The sequence below is a fragment of the Heterodontus francisci genome, chromosome 32 (assembly GCF_036365525.1).
Source record: "Heterodontus francisci isolate sHetFra1 chromosome 32, sHetFra1.hap1, whole genome shotgun sequence".
Classification (NCBI taxonomy): domain Eukaryota; kingdom Metazoa; phylum Chordata; class Chondrichthyes; order Heterodontiformes; family Heterodontidae; genus Heterodontus; species Heterodontus francisci.
Window position 1 is genome coordinate 59,998,208 of NC_090402.1, and position 9,336 is coordinate 60,007,543.

The window sequence follows — 9,336 nt, forward strand, 5'->3', positions numbered from 1 at the left end:
GCAGGTGGGACCTGTACAAGATAGACGGGTTGCATCTTAGCAGGATTAGGACTAATATCCTCTCAGGGAGATTTGCTAGTGCTGTTGGGGGGTTTAAACTAGACAGGGGCATGGGAACCTGAGCGGGAGATCAAATTGGAGGGAAGCAAAACTGAAAACATGTCAGGAGTAAGGGAACCAGGAGCAAATTTCAGAGGAATACCGAGGTGCACAGAATACTGGTGGAGATAGATAGTACTACAGCAGGGAATAGTAAGTTATTAGATGGGGTGAGAGTAAGGGAGAAAGTAATAAAGTCTAAATCCGGGTTAATGTGCATGTCTGTGAATGAATGGAGTGTGGTTAATAAGATTAGTGAGGTACAGGCACAGATTGCCCTGTGGAAATATGAAGTTGTGGCTATAACAGAGACCTGTCTCAAAGAAGGGTAGGATTGGGTATTGAATATTCCTGGATACAAGGCATTCAGGAAAGATAGGAAAGGGAAAAAAGGGGGAAGGTGGCAGTATTGATCAAGGAGAGCATTGCAGTGCTGAAGAGCAAGGAAGTCTCAGAGGGGTCGAGGACAGAGTCAATTTGGTTAGAGCTAAGAAATGAAAAACATGCAGTTACATTGCTCTGTGTTGTCTATAGGCTACCAGCTAGTGGGAAGGACATGGAGGAACAAATTTGCAGAAAATTGCAAAAATTATAGGGTAGTTATAATGGAGGACTTTAATTATCCAGACATAAACTGGTAATAGTAGTAGTGTAAAGGGCAGTAAGGGGCAAGAGTTCCAAGTGTGTGCTCAGCAATATTTTCTACAGCAGTACGTTTCTAGTCCAATGAGAAAGGAGGCATTGCTGGACCTGGTTCTTGGGAAGTGGTTCAAGTATCAGTAGAAGAGCATTTAGGGGAGGGGACAGTGATCATTAATTCATAAGGTTTAACCTGACTAGGAAAAAGGACAAAGAACTATGCAGAGTAAGAATAATTAACTGGGGGAAAGCCAACTTCAATAGGGTAAGAATGGAGCTGGGCCAAATCAATTGGAGTCAAAGGTTGGCAGGAACAATAGTGGCTGAACAATGGGCGACCTTCAAAGAGAGTTCGGGCACAGTCGAGCTATGTTCTCTCGAAGGGGAAAGGTAGGGCAAACAAATCCAGAGCTCTCTGAATGACAAAAGAGGGAGAGATTAACATAAAGAAGAAAAAGTGTGCTTATGACAGATGCCAGGTACAAAATACTATTGAGAACCAGGCTGAACATAGAAAGTCCAGAGGGGAAGTGAAAAAGCAAACTGAGAGCATGAAAAAGAGACTGGCAGCTAACATTTAAGGAAATCCCATTTCCATAGACATATAAATAGTAGAAGGGTGGTAAAAGCAGAATGGAGCTGATTCAAGACCATAAAGGGGAGTTACAGATGGAGGCAGAGGGCATAGCTGAGATAGTAAATAAATACTTTGCAACCCAGGCAATGGTGAAAGAGGAGGTAATTCAGACACTAGAAGGGTTTAAAATTGATAAAGAGGATGTTTTAGATAGGCTGTCTGTACTTAAACTGGATAAAGCACCAGGACTGGGTGAGATACTGAGGGAAGTGAGGGTGGAAATCGCAGAGGTACTGGCCATAGTTTTTCAGTCTTCCTTAGACTTGGGGGTGGTGCCAGAGGACTGGAGAATTGAAAATGTTACACCCTTGTTCAAAAAAGGGTGTAAAGATAAGCTCAGCAAACAGGCCAGTCAGTTTAACTTCAGTGGTGGGGAAATTTCTAGAAAAAATAATTCAGGACAAAATCAAGTCACATGGACAAATGTGGGTTTATGAAGGAAAGCCAGCATGGATTTCTTAAGGGAAAATCATGTTTAACTCACTTGCTGGAGTCTTCTGAGGAGGTAATAGAGAGGGTTGATGATGATAATGCTGTTGATGTGGTGCACATGGACTTTGAAAAGGCATTCGATAAGTCACACAACAGACATTTGAGCAAAGTTATAGTTCGTGGAATAAAAGGGACGGCAGCAACATGGATATGAAATTGGCTGAGTGACAGGAAACGAAGTAGTGGTTAATGGATGTTTTTCTAGCTGGAGGAAGGTTTGTAGTGAAGGTCCCCAGGGGGCTGTGTTGGGACCCTTGCTTTTCGTGATATATATTAATAAACCTTGGTATACAGGGTACAATTTCAAAGTTTGCAGATGATACGAAACTTAGAATCATTGTGAATTGTGAGAAGGATAGCGTAGAACTCCAAAAGGACAAAGACAGGTCGGTGGAATGGGCAGACAGGTGGCAGACAAAGTTCAATGCACAGAAATGTGAAGTGATTCATTTTGGTAGGAAGAACATGGAGAGACAATATAAAATAAAGGGAACAATTCTAAAGGGGGTGCAGGAGCAGAGGAACCCAGGGGTATATGTGCATAAGTCATTGAAGGTACCAGGTCAGGCTGAGAGTGATTAATGAAGCATACAGTATCCTGGGCATTATTAATAAGGGCATAGAGTACAAGAGCAAGGAAGTTATGTTGAACGTGTATAAGACACTAGTTCAGTCTCAGCTGGAGTATTGCGTCCAATTCTGGGTGCTGCACTTGAGGAAAGACGTGAGGACATTGGAGAGAGTACAGAAAAGATTCACGAGAATGGTTCCAGGGATGAGGAATTTCAGTTATGAAGACAGATCAGAGAAGTTAGGAGTGTTTTCCTTGAAGAGAAGGCTTAGGTAGTGATTTGATAGAGGTATTCAAAATCATGAGGGTTCTGGACTGAGTAGATAGAGAGAAACTGTTACCACTCGTGGAAGGATCGAGAATGAGAGGAAACCGACTTAAATTATTTGGTAAGAGAAGCAAAAGTGACATGAGGAAAAACATTTTCACACAGTTGTTAAGGTCTGGAATGCACTGCCTGAGAGTTTAATGGAGGCAGGTTCAATTGAAGCGTTCAAAAGGGAATTAACTGTTAGGTGAAAAGGAAGCATGCACAGCGTTACGAGGAGAAGGCAGGGGAACGGAACTGAGTGAATTGCTCTTGCAGAATACATGATACTCTGGATGACCAGCTTATGTACTTTAACAATGCTGTGATTCTGCAATTCCTGGCTCCCCAATCAGTTCTGAAGAGGGGTCACTGACCTGAAACATTAGCTCTGCTTCTCTCTCCACAGGTGCTACCTGACCTGCTGAGTATTTCTAGCATTTCTTGTCTTTCTCCCTGAACCAGTGTGCCTGCGGATCAGCACTTTATTAACTCACCTGCTGGAACCGTGCTCTCTGCCTCAGCAGGCAGCACGTGCTCAGCTCATACCCCCGCCCCGCCCCCGGGCTGATTGACAGCAGTTCCGAATCAATCGGAAGAGGCAAGGCGCGATGCAGAACGCTGGGTCATCCAGGCAATGGGAGCGAGTGAGAGGCGGGGCTCGCAGGAAGGAGCCGCCCCCGGTCCGTCAGTCACGCCCCCTCTTCTTATTGGTTCGGGGCTGTCGTCAATCATCCGGATATGGTGGCGGTGCTTCAAGTATCGAGTGCGCAGGCGTAATGCGTAAGTGTTTAGAGCATGCGCACTCTGAGTGATGACTGTGGAGAGGCTTTTGAGTGGGATCTGCAAGCTGGGGAGGGAGCTGGTGGGCAGGCAGGCAGGCAGGCTTCAGAAACACCCGGTGTCGGCTTCAACACCCACAGTAAGAAGCTGTCAGTTCCGCGTTTCCACCGAGCGGGGTGGTAGTTGCGGGGCTTCTTCCGGTGATAGGCCCGGGGTTAATGGCCGCCATCTTTCCTCTTTTGGAGGAACTGAGGGTTAATAAACTATAACATCAAAGGGCAAAACTTTAAAGGAAACTGAGCTCAGTTATAAAGGGGTCTGGGGGAGGGGAGGGAGGAACCATTTGGGACACAGCACAGGGCAGGATGTCCCCCTTTCCCGGTTCCACAAAGACTCCCCTTGGACTGGGACACACCGGGGCAGGGCTGGCCTAGGCTGAGCTGTGGACGGGGATATTTCACTGGCCTCATGTTGGTGAGTGTTTCTAAATTCTCTCTCCCTATCCCGGTAATGTAGGTGAATTATAGGTTGCTGTGAGTGTTGGAATATATTGCCTCTCCTCATTCCGCTCCGATTTCCAGGCTGCAGACTTTGGCGGCTCGATGTGTCTGAAACTTTAACTCTGTTTCTCTCTCCAGATGCTGCCTGACCTGAGTATTTACAGCATTTTCTGTATTAATTTCAGATTTCCAGCATCTGCAGTATTTTGCTTTTATTTTATTGCAAGCGTTGCTCACAGCACAAAGTCAAAACACACAAACGGACCAATTAGGAGTGTTATTTATCGGGTGGGCGTTGGATGCAGACGTCGGTGCATCCCCCTGTATCTCTTACACAAAGCTTTAAATCTCTGTCCCCTAGTCCTGTACCATCAGCTAATGGGAACAGCTTTTGTCGACCTTATCTAAACCAGTCATAATTTTGAACATCTTTATCAGATCTCCCGTCAATCTCCTTTGCTCCAAGGAGAACATCCCTATCTTCTCCAACCTAACCTTGGATCTAAATTCCCTCATACCAGGAACCATTCTGGTAAATCTCCTCTGCACGCTCTCAAGGACCTTCCTAAAGTGTGGTAACCAGAATTGGATGCAATTCTCTCGTTGTGGCAAACCAGAGATTTATAAAAGTTTAGCATAACTTCCCTGCTTTTGTACTCTATCTCTGTTTAGGAAGCCCAAGATCCCATGTGCTTTGCTAACTTCTTTCTCATTAGATCCTGCCACTTTATGGATCTATGCACATGACCCCCCAGGTCCCTCTGTCCTGCACACTCTCTTTAGAACTGTGCCATTAAGGGTATCATCCTATCTGCTCTGCCAAAATGCATCACCTAACTATGAGAGTTCCTTGGAATTTAGATGATTATGGGTTGATTTGTTTGAAATGTTCAAGATATTAATTGGAACTAAGATAGATAGAAATAAATTATTTCCACTGGTTGGGGAATCTGTGTAAAATTTAGAGCCTGACATTTTAGGAATGAAGTTAGGAAACACTTCTATGTGCAAAGGGTGATAGAAGTTTGGAATGCTCTTCCACAAACAGCAGTTGGTGTGAGATCTGTATTAATTTTAACTCTGACATAGATCTTTGTTAACCAAAGGTATTAAGGGATATGGGTAAGGCAGGTAGATAAAGTTAGGTCACAGATCAGCCATGATCTCATTGCCTGGAGGAACAGGCTAGAGGGACTAAATGGCCAACTCCTAGAATCATAGAAACTTGCAGCACAGAAGGAGGCCATTCAATCCTTTGTGCTTGTTCCTTGAAAGAGCAGTTGTTCCACATACCCACTTGTTGTTTGTAACCCTATAAGTTCCTCATTCTCGAATACCTGTCAACTCCCTTTTAAAATTACTGATCGAATCAGATTCTGCCATCATTTTAGGTGGAGGGTTTCAGATCCCGACAACTCTGTTGGTACAGAAACCGCTGAACTCAATGAGTCCGGAAGGTTGAAAAGTGCCTAATCGAAAGATGAGCTGCTATTTCTCGAGCTCCCATTGCGCTTCATTGGAACAGTGCAGGAGGTCGAGGACAGAGGTCAGAGTGGGATGGAAAAATAAAATGATCCCACAAAACTTGAGAATAGCCAAAAGAAAGATAATTTATTTTAAACAGTAAAGGTTACAAAGTAAAGCCAACCATTTGCCAGAATATTAAACTCCACGCAGCTATAAAGACGATCAGCAGATACAAACCCACTGTTTGAACATGGTTCAGTCCTGCATGTGATTAACATCAGCAATAACAGCAGAATCCAACGCCTGCACTCACTTGTGAACTCTCTGCTCTGTCAGCAGGTGGGATGATGGTGTTTAAATACCTTCCCCACACACACAGCAGGTGAACGACCTCTCCCCAATGTGAACTTACTGGTGTATAGAGACCGATGACTTAGTGAATCCCTTCCCACAAATGGAGCAGGTGAACAGCCTCTCCCCAGTGTGAACTCTCTGGTGTACAGAGACTGGATGACTGAGTGAATCCATTCCCATACACTTGAAGCAGGTGACTGGCCTCTCCCCAGTGTGAACTCCCTAGTGTGTATAGAGGTAGATGACTGAGTGAATATCTTCCCCCAAACATAGCAGGTGAACTGCCTCTCCCAGTGTGACTGCACCGATGAGTTCCTAGATGGGTAATTGAATTCCTTCCCACATTTCCATGGTTTCTTCCCAGTGTGACTGCGCTTGAGATTCGACAGGTCAGATGATCGGCTGAAGTCTCATCCCCGCGCAGAACACATGTACGGTTTCTCCACTCTGTGAATGAGGCTTTTTGCTTTCATGTTCAAGGGACAATGATGTTCAGGTACTGATAAATCAAGTGACTGTCAGATCTTGATATGATGTTTGGTTTGATTTTATCTGTTACAATTCAGTTGGATGTAAACAGTAACTCTGGCACTTACCAGCACCTTCAGGAGAGATGTTGAGAAACCAGTGTGTGCAGAGTGAGATTAAAATTAATGTCTGCAAAGGTTCCCCTTCTAATACCTGTAAAAGGAGTTTACAAAAGTCATCACTGTCAGAACAAATAATTCTAGTTTCTATGGAACATTTTTTTCCTATCTTGTTCCCCCAAAGCTGTAAATCCCTGTCCCGCACACTACCTCCTCCCTGTGCTGAAATCCAAACCCATTGCACCATTTCTTTCCTCCACTGCCATCTCCCTCCACTCTGTCTGAGTTCAGTTCTCCAGCCCCTGTGTGCAGAGTGAGAGTCAAATCAATGAGTCGAATGATTTTCACTCCTGATCTCTGGGACCCTGAAGCCCTGCCCACTCTCTGTTCTGGTCCCACAAATTACCAGATTCATTCAACTCAGTTTTACAACCTATCTTTGTGTTTGTGTGGGTTCTCTCTCTCTCCCTTTTTCCTCTTTTAAATTTATTTTGCAGGGTGTTAGAAGGGGAGGATTTGCAGAAGGGAAACTCAAACCAAACAGAACATCAAGATCTGACAGTCATTCGATTCATCAGGATCTAAATATCATCAGCCTTTGACCATGGGAAAAAAAGGCCTTGTTCACAGCAGTGAGAAATCGTACACGTGTTCTGTGTGTGGACGAGGCTTTAGCCGATCATCTGGCCTGTCAAAACATAAGTGCAGTCACGCTGGGGAGAAGCCTTGGAAATATGGGGACCGTAACAAGGAAATCAATTACACGTCTGAGCAGGAAATTCAACAACACAGTCACATCGGGAAGAGGCCGTTCACCTGCTCAGTGTGTGGGAAGGGATTCACTCAGTCATCCAAGTTGCTGAGACACCAGCGAGTTCACACTGGGGAGAAACCGTTCACCTGCTCTGTATGTGGGAAGGGATTTGCTGATTCATCTGACCTGCTGAGACACCAGCGAGTTCACACTGGGGAAAAACCATTCACCTGCTCAGAGTGTGGGAAGGGATTTGCTAATTCATCCGATCTGCTGAGACACCAGCGAGTTCACACTGGGGAGAGGCCATTCACCTGCTCAGAGTGTGGGAAGAGATTTGCTCAGTCATCCCACATGCTGACTCACCGGCGAGTTCACACTGGGGAGAAACCTTTCAAATGTCCAGACTGTGGGAATTGCTATAAAAGTTCCGCTGAACTGATGTCCCATCAACGTGTTCACACTGACGAGAGACCTTTCAGGTGCTGCCACTGTGGGACAGGATTCAGGCGTTTATCTGACCTTGCTGTACACCAACGTACTCACATTGGGGAGAGACCTTTTAAATGTCCAGACTGTGGGAATTGTTATAAATGTTCCCAGGAACTGAAGTCGCATCAACGTGTTCACACTGACGAGAGACCTTTCAGGTGCTCTCACTGCGGGACTGGGTTCAGGCAATCAGGCCACCTCACTGTACACCAGCGCATTCACACTGGGGAGAGGCCGTTCACCTGCTCAGCATGTGGGAAGGGATTCATTCAGTCATCCAAGCTGCTGACACACCAGCGAATTCACACTGGGGAGAAACCGTTCACCTGCTCCGTGTGTGGGAAGGAATTTACTCAGTTATCCAACCTGCTAACACACCAGCGAGTTCATAGGGGATTACAGGGATTGGATTCTGCTGTTATTGCTGTTGTTAATCACATCCAGGACTGAAGCATGTTCATTCTGATAGTTGGCAATTATTTCTGCTGTGAGTTGTCCCTCTTGGACTGAGATGTCCCACAATATCTTTCATTCATATATGAATAGACCATCATGTCTGCAAACCTTGATTTCAATATAAATCCACTCATTAAATGCACTGAACAAAAGATGAAAAATAAACAGATCACAGGTCAATCCTGTATCTCTATGTTGACAGGAGAAAGTCTGTTCTTCAGGTCGAGAATGAGGCTGTTTAAGCTCTGAATGTTTGTAAGCACTAGCAGACTTGAGCTGTTTGATAGACGGGCTGTTCAAAGCTGTTAACATGTCAGATATTGAAGGAATTACTCAGTCAACTCACCAATTAATAACCTCAGATTTCAGTCACTGCTGTAATTAATATTCAGCATCCATTAGTGCTGATTGACTGTAAATCACTGAATAGCCTGTTTAACCTTTGTTACTTGTTTTAGTTTTTAGTTTTAGAGATACAGCACTGAAACAGGCCCTTCGGCCCACCGAGTCTGTGCCGACCATCAACCACCCATTTATGCTAATCCTACACTGATCCCACATTCCTACCACAACCCCACCTGTCCCTATATTTCCCCTACCACCTACCTATACTAGTGACAATTTATAATGGCCAATTTCCCGACCAACCTGCAAGTCTTTTGGCTTGTGGGAGGAAACCGGAGCACCCGGAGAAAACCCACGCAGACACAGGGAGAACTTGCAAACTCCACACAGGCAGTACCCAGAATCGAACCCGGGTCGCTGGAGCTGTGAGGCTGTAGTGCTAACCACTGCGCCACTGTGTTTTGTGAAATATTCTCCTATTAGTGCCTAACTGCTGGATAACTCTGATTACATTTATATGTGTTTATAGATGTCTATAAAGTGTCTGTGCCCAGATTTAACTAAGTTGTGATTTGTAACCAATAAATGATGTTTTGGGCCTGAATTGTATTCTGGTATCTTGGTGATTTGTCAAGAAAGATTTAATTCACTCAGTCAACAGCTTGGAAGGAACCCGACTGAGGTTTGATGAACATAAGAAATAGGAGCTGGAAAGTCCATTGGGCCCTTTGCGTCTGCTCTGCCATTCAGAAAGCTCATGACTGATCTACCTCAACTCCATCTTCCTGCACTATCCCCATATCCCTGAATTCCTCCAGTACCCAAAAATCTATTAATCTCTGTCTGAAATATA

General features: G+C 44.8%; 1 protein-coding gene across 1 annotated transcript in view; it reads left to right on the plus strand.

Moving 5' to 3' along the window:
* LOC137347502 (zinc finger protein 271-like) overlaps nucleotides 1-9,087 on the plus strand; it is a 67,984-nt gene extending 58,897 nt beyond the window's left edge. The window contains exons 11-14 of the mRNA XM_068011946.1: nucleotides 3,324-3,528; nucleotides 4,214-4,316; nucleotides 4,467-4,560; nucleotides 6,999-9,087. Coding sequence (XP_067868047.1) covers nucleotides 3,324-3,528; nucleotides 4,214-4,316; nucleotides 4,467-4,560; nucleotides 6,999-8,132 — 1,536 coding nt within the window. The 3' untranslated portion in view covers nucleotides 8,133-9,087. The remainder of the gene's footprint in view (nucleotides 1-3,323; nucleotides 3,529-4,213; nucleotides 4,317-4,466; nucleotides 4,561-6,998) is intronic.
* Nucleotides 9,088-9,336: the final 249 nt, after the last annotated feature.